General features: G+C 33.2%; 1 protein-coding gene across 2 annotated transcripts; it reads right to left on the bottom strand.

Annotated features, from left to right (window-relative positions):
- Positions 1-1,163: 1,163 nt before the first annotated feature.
- On the bottom strand, positions 1,164-18,348 carry LOC114176099 (ABC transporter A family member 7-like). Of its 2 annotated transcripts, XM_028061026.1 has the most exons (18): positions 18,168-18,348; positions 17,667-18,060; positions 17,496-17,581; positions 16,842-16,983; positions 16,099-16,218; positions 15,899-16,026; positions 15,006-15,164; positions 12,128-12,290; positions 11,927-12,052; positions 11,729-11,812; positions 4,844-5,199; positions 3,832-4,032; positions 3,507-3,616; positions 3,332-3,416; positions 2,168-2,296; positions 1,972-2,077; positions 1,737-1,825; positions 1,164-1,490 (listed from the first exon to the last, which is right to left on the bottom strand). In XM_028061026.1, exons 1-18 carry the CDS (start codon positions 18,237-18,239, stop codon positions 1,191-1,193), a joined length of 2,850 nt encoding a protein of 949 aa, XP_027916827.1. In that variant the 5' UTR covers positions 18,240-18,348; the 3' UTR covers positions 1,164-1,190. The 2 variants fall into 2 exon arrangements, with proteins under 2 accessions (XP_027916827.1, XP_027916828.1); XM_028061027.1 differs by lacking the exon at positions 18,168-18,348 and having other exon boundaries at positions 1,191-1,490; positions 17,660-17,749.
- Between the last annotated feature and the right edge of the window lie 1,898 nt (positions 18,349-20,246).

Genomic DNA, 20,246 nt, shown 5'->3' with positions numbered 1-20,246 from the left:
CGTGATAAGCTAATTTTAGAGATAATTAAAGTTTTATAACATAAATGGTGTAATCATAATATTAATGTGTAAATAATGATTATTCATTAGCTTGCAATATTATTAAAGCAAATAAACACCCTTACGTGGATTCAGGAGATCATTTTAGAAAATGGAAAAAAACAAGAAATAGAATAATGAAACGTGAAGTTGTTTATATTAAAACAATATGAGAGTAGAAATGAATACAAAGGGAAGATAAATTTCTTCGTTATTTAATTATTTTTATTATTAAAAATTATAATAATTAAATATTTCTTCTAATTCATATTTTTTGTTTTTTTTTCTCTTTTAAAAATGATGATTATCTTCACATTTTTTTTTCAAATAAATTTCTTATATAATAAATATTTTGTATTTTTTGAGTCAAATCAATTCCAATTTTTTCATGTTTCATCAATTTCATAGTGTAAATACAAGCAAAGCATTAATAAGACAGACAGTTGACAGAAATTTAAGAATGTTTTATAGATGGATTTAGATATTTCACACAGTCGTTAAAATAAAAAAGCAATTCATGATTTAGGATTTTTTTTTTAAACAATAAATAATTTAAATGAATTCTTGTATAAATGATTAAGCGAGCTTTATATTTACTTCGCATCAGAAGGAAACTATTATCTTATCAACATCGGTATCAAGATGAAGCATAGATATGAATATTTTATACGTTCGGGTTTTTAGAATTATTATATCTTTATATTATTTAGTATGTTTTCAAAAAATATTTACAAAGTTCTTAATATTTTAATATTAGACGAGTTAAATTTCATAAGAAAATAATTATATTACCTTCACAAACTAACTATACATATACAATCGCGTGTGTGCGCGTGTGTGCATGTGTGTGTTAAGTTAAATTAAAACTTTTGATGACGTAACTATTTGAAATTATAAGCTTAAATAATTAAAATTAAGTTTTTTTTCTAATGATTCATTGAAATTAAAATATGTTGGTCCAAATTTAATTTTTTTCCCTAAGCCTAATTCTTTAAGCAAATTTTCATTTTATTGAACAATTTAGGAAGATAGAAAAAAAAAATGTTCATCCACAGCTATACAGTTTCGAGGCTTGATGCTATAAAACTTACCGATATACAGTAGCAATTTGTTCATTTATTTGGTTCTGAGCAGTTTATTGTGTATGATAATTATGATAAGGTATCAAATGCCTGAGCCTCACGTGCTACCTTAATGAATACATCTTCCAATGTGGTGTCAACTAAACCCCATGCACAAACACTGAACTTTCTCTTTGCAACATCAACAGCTTGGAACACATCTGATATTCTTACATCCTCTTTTGGCAGCTCAAACTTCTGAGTACCCGACAGATGGTATATCTTGTTGGCATTTGGGGTGAGTTTCTGCACCATGTTCTCCACATCTTTTTCATGCTCTGAAGATGTTGTCACTGTCAACACGTAGGTTCCTCCATACCTTGCTTTAAGCTATAAGAAACCAACAGAAATAGCTAGTGTTATAAGAAAAATAAAAGTCTACATAAATCTGCATTTTCTACTTTGCAGTTAGAGAATAAGCAGTTACATTCAAAGCTGCCTCCATGAATCATGTAACGACAAATGAAAGTAAAATGCCTTGTGCAGTCTATGGGTTTTCTATAAATTGCATAGATTTAACAGATTTATTTGAAAAAAAAAAATTGACACAGCTAATCATTTGAGCAACAATGTTACCTCTTTTGCATTTCCTACACACTGCAAGCTGCCATTGACAAAAATGCCCAATCGATCACATAAGGCCTCTGCCTCTTCCATGGAATGTGCTGAGGACATGAAACCAATATTTGTCAATATATATGAAGAGAGATCATTTTATTGTGAGACATAAACAAGTTGAGCATTCTATATCATGTATACACCAAGGAGAGTAATGTGATATAAAATCAAAATCCTAAGAGTGAGAGAATACTGGTGAGAATGATTGCACGGTTCTGTTTTGCATGCTTGACGACATTCCATAAGCTTTTTCTTGAGGCAGGGTCTAATCCGGAACTTGGTTCATCCATGTAAACAACCTTAACAAATTTTGCACATACAGAATTAACGAAACATGACTTGAATCTTCAAAGAAAAATTATCAGAATGAATTGAAATCTAAAACATACTTTGGGATCCCCAATCAATGAAATTGCAACACTAAGCCTCCTCTTCATCCCTCCACTGTACTTTCCAACTTGTTTATCAGCAACTCCTCCGTGAAAAAGGTTTAAACCCTTCAAAGAGTCCTCTACTGCCTGCAGAAATAGATTGGTAGCTAAATTTACTAAAGTCTTTTGTTTAGACAAAGAGAAAGCTATTAGGTTTTTGTTTAAATTTAGAAAGTTAAGATTGAGATATTGTTAGTATTTGATTTTTTGTTATATTTTTGTTTTATATTCAGATTTTTTTCTAGGAATAAAAGATGGTTTAAGCTCCTTTACATAATACATCCTTTACCCTTCTAAAATATATTTTCTAACCATAAAAACAAAACAAATTGGTATAAGAGCTATCTTGCTAGGGATTTGCAAGATTGAGTGAGTCTATCCATAATTCTTAAACCTAAACACAAGCCTGATATTCTTAGAAGAAATCATAAAGGTTCATCAATTCCAATTCCACTTTCATTATTTGACACTAAATACTAACAATGGAAGCCCATCTTGATGCTTGCGATCTATGGGAAGTTGTTGAAGGTGTGTATGAAGCTCCAATCATATGAGATAATTCAACGATTGGTCAAATCAAAATTCAGAAAGAGAGGAAGGGAGAAAAAAAGGTCAAAAGCAAGAACAACCTTGTTTGCTGCAGGATCATCCACTATGTTGATCAGAAAAATGTCGCTCAAAATATCCAATTAGAATTGAGAGTTTTTGAAGCACAAGTACCATAGAAATGAAAAGATGAAAGGATTACAAGTGTTGAACTAGATCCAAGAATTTGAGATGCAAATAATGAAGGAATCATAAACAAATAAGAAATACTCCGACAATAGAAATGTTGGAAAAATTCAACAGGGGAATTATCAAGCATTACTCTAGAATAGTTGTTGAATGCACCACATGCACAAGAGTGGCGCAACTAAATACCCTTAAGTCCTAAATAATAATAATAATAATAAGTTATTGTTATAACAGCATAATTTCTCTCAAACTAAATTACTCGCGCTGAGCAACTAAGACTTTTAAGTCTGCCATAAAAAAGTTGGTGCTCTCTAATAATTGACATGTCCTAAATAATAATAATAATAATCTTATTAATAAGACATGATTTCTCTGAAATTAACTTACTTGCGTCAGGACTGAGCCTCTAAGATTTTTTAGTCTGCCATAAAAAAGTAGGTGCTCTCTACCTGTCAAGCTGTCCCACAGCAAGCTACAGTATAGAGAAAAAAATAAGTTAAATTTTTTTACTTGTTAGAAGTTTGATTTTAGAGAAAAAAAAATAGAGGAATTTTCAACTTACTCATGTTGTGGACATACACCCATGGTAGTATATATTCCACCCATTTGAGTTCTTATGTCCAAGCCTTGAACAAATGCCCTACCAGAGGTTGGTTTTGTGAGACCAATCATCTATAAACACAGAAAAGCTAATTACATTTATGACTTCAAGAGAAAAATAATGAATTTAGCCCATTAGAGGTCTATTCGTAGGGTAGTTTTAAACTTGTTTTGTTTTCTTGTGTACACATCGTAAGGTAGTTTTAAACTTGTTTTCAATTCGCAAAGTAGTTTTGGGAATGCAAGCAAATTCTAATGTACATATCGGTTGGACAATTATAACTCACCATATTGATAAAAGAGGTCTTCCCAGCTCCATTGGGACCGAGCATACCAAAGCATTCCCCATGAGGCACAGAAAGGAACAACCCTCTTACTGCAAATTTATCTGGATTTCCATCCCTCCCTGGATAGACTTTTCTTAGATCGTCACATAAAATTGCATGATTAATAGTTGGTTCAAGTAGCAGCTCCTCCACCTTCTCCTTCTGAAAAGGAAGAAAGCAATTAACACCTTATGCATGCAACTCAGTCTCAACATATTGAGTACATCAGTACAACCAAACTTGTAACACATACATGAGTTCTTTAAGATAAAATACAAGCTTTTATTTTGTGTGCATAATATCATTATTTTGTGTACATCAGTTACTTTTAAGAGACAAATGAAATCTTTATTTTGTGTGCATAATAGTATTATCATGGTTTAAATATAGTGTCACATGCCTTGTTATTAGTCTCAACATTTGTTTCCATATTTAATTTAATTAGGATTACAAGTCTTCCATTAGTGTAAATAGAACTAGAAATTTTTTCTTTTATATAACATCAATCTCATTGAAACACGCATGGTGGGTCATATCATATTAAGTTATTAATTTTACCATATTCAGTCTCTATTCTGGAGTTATGAAATATTTTGTGGAGTTATGGAAAGATATTATTGAGTGATGAGATATTATCAACATTGTAGTTTTAATTATGACAATAAAGATATTGGAGATATTGAATTATTATTCTAGGGAGATAGAGCTCTATATATATATATATATAGACTCTCTTGTAATGGTTTACTATCAATTGAATTGAATCAATTTTCTTCTCTTAAGTGTTCAAGTATTTTCAACCTTGTGCAACATGATACTACTTGTTGCTGAGGTGGCACAATTACATCAATTTCTAAAAAACTAACATATGAAAGACAGCTCTTGATAGACCTTAGTTTACTCATTTTAATAATCCAGATGAACTCATAATATAAGTACATTACAAATTTATTTAATAGGAAATAATATTCACCTCTTGGATGACATCAGGTTTCTCCATTTGAGAGAATTCTTTTGACACCTCCATTTGGGTGTCAAGCTTTTGGAAAGGAGACTTTTTCTGAAATCCTTTCAATAAGAAAAGAGGACATTTTCTACTTCCTGATGACAAAACTTGATCAATGTAGAAGGCAGCAAAAAGTATCACAATCCACTCAGCAAACATGATAATTAAGACCTCTTTCATGCCATTAGTGCTTTCACTCAGACTATGCCACTTCATACCATCAGTCCCCCTTCTATTCCCTTGAATGGAAAATTGTGCTAACTCATATAACCCTCGGTATAAAGCAAACCCAGGATACAACTCCATAAGAATTATCCACCCTCCTGAAGAAACAACATAGAAAATTGTTAGGCTAGAATATTAGAAACTTACAGCAAAGGATATCAAAATTCTAAAATGATATCAAAGGATATTCATATAATTGTTGTTGAGTTGAGTCTATCAAACCAATTGTTATCAATCCATCACCAAACCACCCCGAAAAGTCTAGTCTTCTAAACTTGATAGTCTGTATGTCTAGTCCTGAGTGTGTTGGAGATTCAAAATTTACTACTGATATAGTAAAAATATTAAAGGACAACCCATGTTTCAATAGCCAGCTTGAGGATTGAGTTAGATTAAAACCCAAACTCTAAATAAATGTTGTAAATAACATTTTATTAGGATAAAAGTATCTTCAAGATCTTCGTTTTAACATAAAGGATTTTAACATTTTCCTATTTATTTTACCATATTTTGTTTCTTAATTTTAGAAAGATTGATTATTACAGTAGAGAAGCTAAAAATGTAATTTAAATGATTGTTACAGTAAAATCATTTTCTTGTTTTCCTATGTAGTTTGAGTTGGTAGTAGAGCTTCTGCGTGCAAACAAAGAAACAACCATATGACTTTGTTGTCAAATAAAGATGATCACAACACTAGATCATCTTGATAAAGGAGCCACCACCAGTAACTGGAACATGTAACCCACAAACTAATTTTGAGGACACCCACTCACCAACTCTGCCACTAATAGAGTTGTCAGATATCCCTGAGTTTGTTTCTGAGGGACTGTGACTACCATTTGCCTTCATTTTGAGTAGATATAAGTTTTTCGGTTATCTTGCCAAAGAAGTTGCCTTTTTTAATCAGGTCTATAACATTGTTTCTTTTTATAATGTCTAAAGTAAAATTCATCCTTTGGGGTCTTAAAGTTGTTCCAAAAGTAGTGGATCCTAAATGGTTTGTTGGCTTTCACTGAGGACATATTACATTAAGAGGATTTTCAAGGGGTGGTTAAGGTTAGACCACATCAATGGTGGAGAACCGAGGTCAAATGAATCTAATTTTTTTGGAAGTTAGGATAATGAAGACTCATTGATTATGACTTGAATGTGGCATCCGATGATTTTTTAGATAAGTTGAAATTGTATGTTGTCTTCCTCTGGTAAAGAGATATATGAGACTTTCTCATTGAAGAAGGATTTTGTTGTCTGCTATGACATTGAGAATAGTCTTTAATACGAAATAAAGTTCTCTCTCCACATGGAAACATCACAAAATTGTGAAGATGTGTAAAGGAGATGTCATTATAGATGCTAAAGTTGTGGAATCATGATGAATCTTCAAATTCCTACATGGTCCTTAACTACCTGTTGGGTTTAGAATAAAATTAAATGAATTAGTCGTTGGAGTCTTAATAACAATTAATGAGTTAGCTATTGTGGGTAGTAAATGTACTAGCCGTTGTGGGAAGTTAGCGTATTAGCCGTTGTGAGTACAACAAACATAAAAATGAGTCTATAAATTGTATTGTTCATTGTATGAAAAACAACAATAACAAGAGGTGAATAAAGTTTTTTCACAAGTGAGGTTTATTGTCTACAAAGTGGTATCAAGAGCCAGTTAGCTTGAATGTCTGAGTGAAAAAAAGAGAGAGCTAAGTGTTTGAGAAAAAGAAGAGAGTGAGATGACCAGTCTTACAAATAGTGTATCCCTGCCAAAGTTGACAAAGGTTGTCAACTATGACAATTGGAATCTCAAAATAAAGGCTCTTAGCTCCCAAGAAAATTGAGAGGTGGTTGAAGATGGTTTCGACAAACCAGCCAACACTACAAATTGGTCAAATGCGTAGTTGAAGGTGCTGAAAGAAGCATGTGTGAAGGACAGGGCAACTTTGTACATTTTGTACCATGTTGTGGACGAGTCCAGCTTTGAGAAGATTGCAAGTGCTAAATCTTCAAAGAAGCGTGGGATATATTCATGAAGGCGCATAAGGGGATGACCGAGTGCGACTCCAAACACTTAGGGACGAATTAGAGAGCATGAAGATGAAAGAGACAGAAGGAGTAGCCGAGTACATAACTCGAGTTGAAACCGTGACGAACCAACTTGCTAGAAACGGAGAGACGTTGTCCGCTAGTCGAGTTGTGGAGAAGATTATGAGGTCATTGATAGAAGATTTTGACGGTGTGCACGACTGAAGAGTCCAAGAACCTATCAACGCTTACGGTTGAAGAGGTTGTTGGATCCCTTGAGGCACATGAGCAACAGAAAAAGAAGGCAGAGCCACTTGATCAACTACTCCAAATGAAGGAGAGGCTTAGAACACTCAAGGTATAGGAAGATAACGAGGAGGTAGAGGAAGTGATCCTGGTGGTAGAAGCGGAAGACAAGAAGAAGAGAAAGAACAAAATTGGCGTAGAAGAGGACGAGGACCATAGGGAGGTCGATCAAGCAACTCAATTGTTTAGTGCTACAAGTGTGGCAAGTATGACCATTATGCAAAGGATTATTACTCAGACAAGTGTTTCACGTGTGAAAAGGTCGGACATTTTTCCAAAGATTGTCAGTATGAGAGTGGAAAATAAGAGACAATAAACCTCACAGAAGAAGTTAAAGAAGAAGCGACATTGTTGATGATGGCGTATAGCTCGGGGGTCGACCACAAGCAAAGTGGACAACTCGGCAAGAAGACCGATTAGCATAGAGAATTTAGCAAGAAGGCTGAGTATAGTTGATCACTCGACCAAACAGTCACGTAACATGGATAGGTCGACAAGACAACTGAGTAGGTTGCATAGGCTAGTGAGACATGCAGATAACCCGGAGAGGCTGGTGGAGCGTGTAGATACCCCTGATAACATGGTGGAGCATGAGGCCAGCTCAATGTGGCGCCTACATAGCTCGGTTAAGTCGATGGAGCAAGTGGAGTACTCAGATAGCTTGGTGGATCATGTGAAAAACTCAAGTAGCTCGAAATTTGAAGAAGAGCTTGTAATCCAAAGGTTAGAGATTACAAAAGGTGAGTTGCAACAAAGAGTTGAAGAGGAGGTTAGAGGTAATGCAATTTTACAAACAAGCTTAGAGAGAAGGAAGCAGACTTTGCAAAAGTGGCGCTTGGAACTTGAACAAGATGTTACAAGTTTGAAAAAACAGTTGCAAGTAGAGATGGATCTGAGAGCTGCACTAAAGGTGTAAGATGAGAAGCGACGACTTGCAATGGATGAGGAAATATATGTGATTGAGCGCAACAATATGTGAAAATCTTCTGATCCCTCAAAAGGAGGTCAGCCTATTGACAAAAATCTGGTTAAGAACGAATTGGCTCCTAGGATAGTAAGGAACCCAATGAGTAACAAGTTGGCCAAAGAAAAGAACAAGTTGGCCAAAGAGAGGAACAAGTCGAGCAAAGAGAAGATCAAGTCGAGTACGAAGAGAGTAGAGAACAAGCAGATTACAGTAAAGAGGAGTCGTCCATGAAGAGAGCAAAGAACTTAGCTATTCATGAAAGGGTCAAGCACAATGTGAGAAGGATTATTGCACGTGGAAAGTTGGGATGGAGAACAGAGGAACCGAGATGAAAGATAAGAGAAGCATTTAAGTTTACAGGAGAGTTTTGTTGGATTTAGAATAAACATAAATGAAGTAGTTGTTGGGGTCTTAATAGCAGTTAATGAGTTAGCCATTATAAGTAGTTAATGTACTAACCGTTGTGGGAAGTTAGTGTACTAGCCGTTTACAGTCGTTGTGAGTACAATAGACAGAAAAATGAGTCTATAAATTGTATTGTTCATTGTATGAAAAACAATAACAAGAGGTGAATGAAGTTTTTTCACAAGTGAGGTTTATTGTCTACATAACCCAATTAGGGTACAAATCTTTCAAAGAGAGAAGTTGTCACAACCATCAAAAGTCCTTTTATTGTAAGGGGAGAAGAAACCCAAGGGGCTATTATGCTTGATGGAGGAATCTCCAGCATAGGTTTTGCCATGACAACAAGGATAGGGATCCTCAAGAAATCAAACGTTGGAGAGGATTTCTTAGAAAAAGGCAGTCGTGGAGAGAATATAGTCCGTACTATAAAAGATTTGAGCACACTGAGAAAACATGCTTCAAACTCCACAGGAGAGCTTTTGCACGCATGAGAGACAACATAGGAACCTCATAGAAATGGGCAAGCCATACTACCTAAAAACATAAAGAAACAAATAAACCCATTGCTCCACCTTAACTAAATCTTGATATGAAAGCCTACAAGGAGGAACTTGATTGTCTTAGAACAATTATTGAAATAATGAATAAGCCTTCTCTATCATGTACCTAATTCACGAAGAAACATGAGTTCATTCAATATTGTTAGCCCTCTTGATTCAAGAGCTACAAACTACAAACCACATGACTCCATTTCCAATGCTCTTCAACTCATACATGCCAAAACGACTAGAGAATAACTTATTACAATTGTGAATGGCAATAGAATACCCATATGTAGATAAGAGAATATAATTTCAGAACCATCTATTGTAGTAAATGAGGTTTTATATGTTCCACAAGTAGCCAATAATCTTATCTCATTTAAAAACTTACAAAAGATTTTAACCACTCAGTAATATTTTTCTCCACTCATCATAAAAGACTTGGACATACCTTCTCAATTTTTTGTTCCCTTAATTGTTTACCAAAGAATCCGTTGAATCTTTCGAATGTGATATTTGTTAATTGTCAAATTGGCATTAGTAATAATAAAAGTAATCCCCCATTTAACTTAATTTTACTCTTGTGTTTGGGGACCTCTCTTGGAATTTATCTATAAAAAGAAACTGATTTATTACATTTATTGAGATTGTGCCCATGTCACATGAACCTATATTGTGATAAGGTTTGGGTGTGAGCATCTTGCTAATGGTCAAGGGGTTAATTTTTGGCTGGATAAATGGTTGGCTATTCCTGTAGTTGACTGGTTGGGACTCACAGTTATTCATTTAATCAAGTAGTTGGAGGCTAAGGTAGCAAACTTTATTTCAAATAGATCATGATCTATACCTAATGCTACTAGTTCCAAAATTTTCGCTCTAACTACTACAATCTATGATTTAGTGTTACCTAAGTTTGATATTGAGGTTTCATTTCGATGGAATAATTTTTCTGGAGCACAAGTTTGAAGAAAATTATTCCTCCATCAATCACATGATTAGCCACAATATGATTATGTTTCTTGTCATCTTTGCGGTGTTGATGTTCAAACAACAAAAAAACTGTTTTTGAATGCACCTTTGCAAAAAAGTCTCTTGGCTTGGCTTAGCACATCTTTCTAGAGCCACATTCTAGCTAATTCTATACCTCTTCTATTCTTTGTTTCTTGCAAAGATTCTAGAGAAATCAAGCCAAGACTGTTATATAGGCTTCTTTATTTGGTGTTATGAAAGTTATATGGACAACTAGGAACAAGATCTGTTTTGATAATCTTAACTATCCTATATCAGAATTAAACACAAGATTTATGTTGAGGTCAATCAGACTGGAAATTGGTATATTGGTTTATGAAATCTAAGGTGCAAGAGCATTATTCATAAAAGTTTTGGAGCATACACACATCCTAGGAAGGTTGCATCCTGTGTTCCTTTTTTTTTTCCTTCCTCCTCATTCTCATTGATTTACATGTAATAATGGGGCAGCTAAAAGTTCTACTAGTGTATCTAGGGTAGGGGGTACTATTAGAAATCATCATGCTTTAGTTGTCGGTTGTTTCTCTTAATGGTGTTCATAATGTTCTATATGTAGAGGCGGTGGCTGTGATTCTGGCTTTGGAATTGCAATTTTCAAAGGACGAACAAAACTTTGGATTGAGAGTGACTCTCTACTTGTTATTCAAACTTAGTCCAATACTTCTATTATTCTTCATGATCTTTATTTACAAAATTGACTAGGGAGATTAGGTTTGCACCCACTTACATATTATAATTTGGTCACATTTTTAGTCCAAGCGGGATCTTCTTCAACACACCATCTCAAGTTGAGGACTATCTTGAGCATGAGACTAGAAATTTGGGGTGGTCTAGTAGTAACCCGATAGTGAGTGCACAATGGACCCAACACACCTTACTAGGTTAAGCTCAAATACCTACCCCATAAAATTGGCTTATATTTGTGTCCACTTTTATGCTATTATTTAACCAAATCTCTAGTTGATATGGAATCTCCAACATATGTAATGGATGATTGAATTGTTTTGTAAATAGAATAATGTGTGTTTATTTTTCACTTATTTTTAGAGAGGGTAATCAATGTACTGATAAACTTGCAAAGTTTGACACTAGATCTCAAGGTTAGAATCGGTGGGATAGTGTCCCCAACTTTATTTGTCTTGAGTTTTTCAAGGATGGATTTGATTTACATTTCTATAGGGTTAGGGGTGTTGCATATGAATGGTGTTGTTTATGGTGCCAACATAGTTGGGATGACAAATAACTAAGCGATGCCTTAGAATCCTCATTTCTAATAAGAAAAAAATTGCCAATAAGAACATAAAATTATGTATGAAAACCAATAGAATAACCCAAAATGGATATGATCACCGACCATTAACTTACTTGGAAATGATGTATTTTGAACAAAGAATCGGAAAAGAAAGCCACCTAATAACCCGGTTCCAAAGACACCTATATATGCAGTTACTGCAATTATCAAGAACACAAATTACTCATTAATAATTAGATCTAAGAAAAGAAAATAGTAATACACCCATTTTTATGAATTACATAAACTGATAAAAGTAGTTATCATGAAACCTGTTGCAGTCTTGACATTTGAAAACATGGTAGCCACCAAAAATGCTAGCGCAATTTGTAAGTTTATATAGATAAAATAAAATACAAATTGGATGCTGTAGTCATTGACTGTGAAGATTTTTAATCCTGAGAATAAAGTCAAAAGCATTAAAGAAAATGGGAAAATCTGAAGAGGAATAAAGTCAATAGTTATATTCTTACCTAAGAGTGAGCCAAATATCACAAAGCACAACATGTAAATTACTGATATGACAAGAAAATAACCATATGAAATCATCCAGTATGGCCTATCACCAAGACCATGCATTTTCATCATGATTCGTAATTTTTGTTGCTTCTCATATACTAATGATGTCAAAATAACCTGCACAAACATAAAGAGCTTATTAAATTTAACATTTAAATGTATTATAGAAGGAAAGATCTAGGGCTACAGATAAGAAACTTTCAACATAAAGCATGTATCTTTTACCAGGTTTGATGTAAAGGTATTAAAGCAAAGAAAAGGAATTACATATGTTTTATATTGATATGGGAAAGGCATATGATTAATTACTACGAGAAATACTGCAGAAAGGCTCTAAGGTGATTGCATTATTTATATTCAAACCATACAAGACATATACAATGGGGGTAACTATTGGTGTAAGAACACTAGAAAGCAAAACTAAGGGATTTTCCTATAAGGATAAAGATCACATCAAGCATTAGCCTTGAATCCAGTTTAATTTAGTTTCGGACGTAATTATTGGGGTCATACATAAAATTATCCGTAATTATATGCATTTTGTGGATAACATAATTTCGATTGAGGTTTTAATTAAAAAGATTAACTTCGAACTTGCTCAGAAGGTAAGCTTTGGAATCAAAGAGTTCTTGATTGAGTCTCAGTAAGACGAACCATATGTATTTCAATTTAAGAAAAAACCATAATTATAAAACTTGAGTTTTAACTCATAAAAGTGTACGTGTTTACGATCTCACACACCTTATCCAAGTTAACCCAATCACATAATCATTTTGAGCGGACTCAATGGACTTGATGTAACCTCACGCGAGCATGGCCAAACTTGTGAGCTCATGACTAAGTTAGCAAATTCAGCTGGTTTTTCTGGTTTAATTGAAAATGACATCACTTTGTGTCACTTTGCTTGCGAAAATAAGAGAAAGGAGAAGACCCATAATTAAGATTCTCTGCAATGCCCTTTTTTCGTTGTATCTCTTTGTTGCTACTCAAAGAAGTTGGTGATGAAGATATTGTTTATTCATGATGCCCATCTATCCGTTCACTTCTATGTTTATCGTGAATGTTCTAACATGTGTTTTGTGTAGCTGAAAAATAAGTTAGGTTACATAGCATTTATAGTTGGTACAACAATAGACGGTCTAGTAAACCTATGAACGAGTTAGCAATTTGTATGATTTGGTGATTTGAATTGAATTTAAATAAGTTGTAAATAATAAAATGTTTTCCAGATAAACAAATATAATGATATGTTGTCATAATGATTAGAATATATATTTTTCCTTGAACACAATTAAAGGTGTGGAAGGAACAACCTCTAAGAATACATGAGCAACTGGAACAAAAAACTTTACAAACCCTCATGAACAATGGAAGCACACCCATGATTTCTTGGACTATGATTTTGCGAAGAGGTTTGGATGGAAGGATAATGAGACTGAATTGTCAACAATTGAGGTAGCTTGGGGAAGAAGCTTAAAGGTGCATGGTATGTGGAAGCATTTTAAATAGGGAATGCAGGCTGAACATTTTACCTACGATTTGAAGATATTGAGTTCCGCACGAATAATATGGTGTTTGGATTTAACTTGCTTAAAAGCATCAAGAATGCATTTTTGAACTATGATGCACTTGCCATGTAGGAAGATGCTTAAACTCCGACCCAAGACACCAAATAAATGTCAATTGATGGAATCTAAAAAGTTACAATCTGAAGATTTTGTGGGAGGGCAACTGCTGATGTTGGAACTAGTAAACTGTAGGGACAAACCAATTCAGTGCTTTTTGTTCACAAAAAGGTATTGATTGTATGAGCAATGAGCATCAATGGAGATAATCAGATGTAGGAATCCTCTTTTGTTGAGTAGTTTTTCGAAGGAATTTTAAAACTCTCGGATTTTACAGAAATTATCTTCCTCTTACCATCCTTCATGAGCCCTTGTATAAGAAAAAACCACCACTGCATATTCCCAATCTCCCAATGAATTTTGTTGTAGATTCACTTCACATAATATTAGTAGCAAGGAAAGTGGTGAGAGTTCATAAACGTCATTTACATCATATTTTTCAAGGTCCAATAGGGAATTTCATATGGGCGAGTGGGCCTGTTTCAAGTTTCCAGCAAGAAGCTTGCATAAACTTGCTCCGAGTACCGATAGAATTTCAGAAAACATAGGTACAACTGCCTACTTGCAGCATCCTAAAAAGTCTCTAACCCACTCAACATTTAATATTACAAGCATCCTCCCACTGATTGCCAACCAACCTAGTACTATATTTCCTGAAAAGATCTCAACAAAACATGCAAAGGAAGAAGGGTCATTTCATCACAATAATTTTGGTTCAGTGGCACAGTGTACCTAATGAGGAGGCGACATGGGTTCTTCTATTCAATTTTCAACAGTCATCCCCACTGTTTGAAATGCAAGACCCTTGAGGGCAAGGTCTTCTTTTCGGGAGAGGTATTGATATGTAAATATAAATGAGATGTTAGTTAGTCAGCTAGTTAGATAGGATTTTAAAGCTATTGGGTACCAGCCTATAAATAAGGTAGTATTGTTATATTTTATACAGACTAAATATAAAATGAGATTGAGTGATAATAACATAAGTGTAGTGCACGATTCTTGGTCTTTGTTCCTCTCATCTTTCCTCCCTCAATTTGGTTCTCTTTCCGCACCTAAATTCTATATCATATTTCAAAAGTCAAAGTTAACCAACAGCAACTATTTATGCAATAAATGATGGTATCATCCTCTCATTGCTCTTAACTTTTCTTAGTTGTTATAGACAACTCAATTCATAGCTCATGTGTATAGATATATATTCACTTACAGGAAAAAGTTGCAAGATGACCCATGTAAAGAACAGAGAGCCCACGATAGAAGATATGTCAAGCCTAAAAATGGTCTCAGGTTTTGGCATTTCCTTTACAAACTCAAAAATTATTTTGGTTCCGGGTCCAAGCAGAAACTGCAGGTAGGAATTGGAAATCTGCATGCATATATTGTCAGATTCCTATTATAACCTGTCAAAGACCAAATACTACTAAAATAAGAAATGAAAAAATGTGTATTTCTGGAAATTACCATCATAACATAAGATCAATAATATTTACTGACAAAATTAACCTTGAAATTTTCAATACAAATACAGCCAGCGCATCATGAACATAGTTCCACTTCTTCTATTCAAATCATGCATTTTAAAAAAAAATGTAACGGTTAACCAAGTTTTTCTTCTTTAGGAGTATGTAGTTCCTTGGTGCAAATGTATTCCATCAATAATGAATTATGAATCAATGTGTTTTTTATGTTAAAACTAATACTATTGTTCAAAAGCCAACATAGTTGCAGTCACTGTAGGTGATACTGTCTTGAAAAGTACTACCTATAAAGGAGTTGACGCGAAATGTTGAGTGAAGCCACAATGAAACTGTCTCCTAGCAGGCAGAGGTGCAACACTGACTAGAGACGTGGCCTAAGTAATGCCGTATAATGTATTATGGGAAAACCTCACTTAAACTAATGTTGCAGTGTTGAGTTAAACTTTAAGTTCAAATTCTAAGACCTATGATAAAGAAAAATTTAAGATCATTACAAGCTAGCAAGTAGCACGTTCTTTTTATTTTATAAGCTCAGATTGATCTATCTGTTCATTCATTATATTGAATCAATGGTTAGGATAACTGCAAAGAGGATGAAACAATTAAAACGAGTTATATATACCAGATTTACAGAGCGAGGAATCCGCAACAATGCATTGGCACTAATTCCTGTGTCTTCTTGATAGTAGGTTGAGTTGTACCATATACCAACATTATATCTATTACCATTTGAATTTAGAAAATCAAAAGCTGCCAAAATAATAAAAATAAGTATTGTCTTCCACAAATTGCATGAATTGAAACATAGTGATAGTTAAGTACCTGAAACTATCTCATTGATTTGTCCCTCTGAGTTACCTCTTTGATAACCTTTGTATAGCTCACTGTTGATCTCAGTAGAACTATTACGCCATAAATTTTTAGCCAGAGCACATTTAATCTCTAGATTCAGGGAAAACAAATTCAATTAGTAAATATACTCTACATGTCAGATGCAGGCCCTAGTCAAGTCTAGAGAGAAATAAGATTGTGTATATAAAGTACCAGTTTACTCCATGAAAAAATATTCAAATAATTTCTGGGTGCATTTATTTGGCAAAACTGATCATAAGATTATTACCATTGAGCAACTGTTTCAAATGCATCATGAAGGTTGCACTTATTGTTTTATACTGAACTTTACACATTTTTATTACATTCATTTGATGGTTCCCCAAGCTTTTCCAAAAACATGGAAGAACATTTAGGTTCAAGCAAATAGCTACATGAATAAAATAGCAATCAAAACACTACCCCTCACCCCTCCAAAAAAAGAGGTACAAAAGTTTTGAAATATTCTCTAACAATCTGTCATTTACAACGATTCATCATCAAGCATACACCAACTAGCAAAACCATATGAACATATGATACCTACATCTACACAGTCCTTGGGAACCACCAAGAGTGACACAATGGATTACAAATTGACATTACAAAATAGCCATGAGGCGTGAACAGCGATGCCTAATGGTTCAATTTCCTGTTAACACAAGGTACATTGATAATACAAGGACGTTCCATACCATTGTTTGCTCCTGTCAGCGAGGGAAAGGAGAATCCAGAGTTCTCTGTTCCTGTGCAGTTTGTTTGTAAATAATAAATGGGGAGTTTCGAAGAGAAAGCAGGTTCAATAAAATTGTTCCTTCCAGGTTTTGATTCAGATCCCTATATCAACATCATTTTGACAACAGCAAACATCACACAAAAAAAAAAAAAAACACTTGCAAAAGCAGGAAAACTGAAATGTCACACTAAAATTAAGAATATATAATACGCAATACATACCCGAACAGTTTACTCTGCCATTCAATCACAAAATAAATTTGTTTGTAGATTTCTAATCACTTAACGATGTAAAAGCTCTTATAGGTATTCAGTGTAAAACCTTCCACACTAACCGTAGATGTCTGTAAATCTCTAAAACTAAAAAAAAAAAAAAAAAAAAAACATAAAAAAGTAATGTGTAAACAGTACACACTTCACCAATTGTGATATCATCGATCAATCACAAACGCCACACGTGGAAACTTTGCTGATTTTTCAACAATTATCTTAAACGTCACTTCTTCTAGCATCTTTTCTTATTAATAGACAGTGTAAAAGTCTTTGTATTCTTCGACGCATTGGAATTATTAAACTAAACTGAACAAAAAGACAATAACATACAACAAACTCACCAGTACATTCACGGCCAAACCAGCAAGGAAATTACTACCAAAATCACTTATACTCAGGGCACTCCGAAACATGTTCTCAGATACGCCTGTAAAAAAATGAACAAACACGTCACGAAAGAAAATCAGCAACAGAGCGAGAAACACAATGTGAACGGATCCATTACACCATACTCAGCGCAAAGGAGTGATTCTCTCCGGTGAAGAGCAGAGAAAGAGGACACGAGTCGGTTCTCCTGCACGATGCATCGGGCAAATCGAAAAAGGGAAGAAAACCGGTTCGCACAGCCCGGTTCGGGGGAGCAGGAAGTTGCAAGAGCGGTGGCCATTCGACGGGGTTGGGAATGGCGCACATGGCGGCTTGAAAGAAATCGGAATACTGGACCCCGCACCGCTTCTCTGACTCAGGGCACTGAGAGATTTTGGTTCTGTTGTCGGCACACACGCAGCCGCATTTGAATTTGCTTTTATTCAATTGCGTGTCGAATAAGAGTTGGAGCAGGAAAAGCAACAAGCATAGCACCACCGGGACCAGAATCAGCCGAAGGTTGGTTTTCACATTCCGTTTCTTGGAAATATGAGAAAATCAAACATCAACATAATTTCATGCGATAGAGTAATCATAGAAAGAAAGAAAGAAAGAGAGAGAGAAAAAGGGAAAGCGAGTAGTGGAACCTGAAAGGTAATGTTCTTGAGAAGAAGCGCGTTTGCTTGAGTGGAGAAGCTAGCAGAAGCAGAATTTGCCATAAGTTTGGTGTGTGAAGAGCGTAGACTGAATAATGGAAGCGTGTTTGTTGGTGGTGCTGTTTGATTTCACGACAGTGTCTGTCTTTGTGGGAGGGAAATACGAGAATGATATTATGACGTTACATATATACAGTGAATTCTTGGTAATATCTCGCTCGCTCAATCGTCGAGGTTCACCTTTTTAATTTTTTATTTAATTAAATACGGTTTTTCTTCTAACAGTAAATTTTAACTAAATTTATATTATAGATTTTGATTTTTTACTAAAAGATATTAATTAAATGAGATTTTATATTCAAGATATTAAGGGAATAACTGAAAGTGGTTTAAAGTATATTATTGTTAATTAAATCTTCACAATAGAGAAAAATTATTGTAATTAAATAAATTGATACTATCAATTAATTATAATCTGATAAATGAAGTACCGAAAGGTTTATTTATTTTATAACAACTATCTTAACGTTAGAAAATTAATTAATCAACACCTAACAACATTAAGATTAAAAGTGCATCTATGTTAAACTTGATTAAATAGGATAGTAAGGGGACGGTGGAGATGATTTTTGCTATTTCATACATATCTTCATAGAAAAAATACATATCATCCTCATATCAAAATCTAACGGATATATTCTCATATTCATACTTATACTTGTTTTTTTATTGTTTTAATGTTAATTAATTAAATTTTATAAAAAAATAAAAAATTACGATAAAGACAACATAATATATCATATATTTAATATTAAGAAAAGGAGTTGTTTTTTATATAAAATACTTAGAAAAAATTATAATTGCATAAATTTCAAATTAGAATACCAAATAAAATCTCATGAAAATCAAAGCATTTATTAAATTTGCAAATATTAATAAATCCTAGTTGATAAATTTTAAAAATATTTTTGAAAAAATATAAAAGGAAAATAAATATTCAAATTAAAATATATTTTAAATGTCTGTTTACTTCAATTTTTTAAATTCTAATGAATCTCTTTTTTATACTCTCATAAAAAATTATAATACAACACTTGATCAAAATCACGCGAAGAACAAATATTAAACTAATAATAATAAAAATTTAACATAAATCTTGTATATTTTGAAATTCAATATATGTTGGATGGTGATACAAAAAACATTCATGATAATTACATTAAATTTTTATATTATAATAAATAAAATTTATTTATTCAATTATAGTGACAAAATTATAGCATAATTATAATGAGTTAGGAAATAAAAAAATTATATAAAATAAATTTAAATAGTATTCTACATGATAAAAATAAACAAATAAAAATATTAAAAAAATTATCAAATGTGTGTCTTAAAAACAATTTGAGAGATTATTGAATTAAATTGTACGAAGGTAAACAAATATATAATTAAGGGTATTATAAGATGAAAAATACCTTAGAGATCTAAGAAAACTTTTCAAATATCAATACAGTCAATGGTTGAGAAATAACACAAAATTGTTTTAACGAAACAAAAAAACAAAAAGGGTTCTTAAAATGAAACAAAAATAAATAATAATATATGTTATCTAGTAAAGGAAATGTTTATGTTATTAAACACTTAAATTGAGAGTTTTAAATATATATATTATGAATATTTTAATAATTTAAGCCGGGACGGGGATATGGCGGAGACAAATATTATGGCGGGTATAGGGACACAAATGAGATAGATATGTACATCCTTATACCCATCCCCAAACCCAATCGAAAATTCGGAAATTCTTCGTACCTATACTCATACCTAGTTAATGTTGAGATTTCCCGTCAAAACATTAACGGATTCAGACAATACCCACGAAAACAAGTTTATTTATCATCTCTACCGTAACTACCATGTTGTTCATATTTTACATAAATCATGTTTACCTTTTTAGAACTTAGAAGAAAACAAAAAAAAAAAAATATATATATATATATATATATATATATATTGTTTTTGGATTATTTTGTAATAGAGTGAATTTATATTTTATTGCTGAAAATA

The sequence above is a fragment of the Vigna unguiculata genome, chromosome 3, assembly GCF_004118075.2.
Source record: "Vigna unguiculata cultivar IT97K-499-35 chromosome 3, ASM411807v1, whole genome shotgun sequence".
Lineage (NCBI taxonomy): Eukaryota > Viridiplantae > Streptophyta > Magnoliopsida > Fabales > Fabaceae > Vigna > Vigna unguiculata.
Note: the sequence above shows the minus strand (reverse complement) of the source record. Positions and strands in the feature narration are given on the sequence as shown.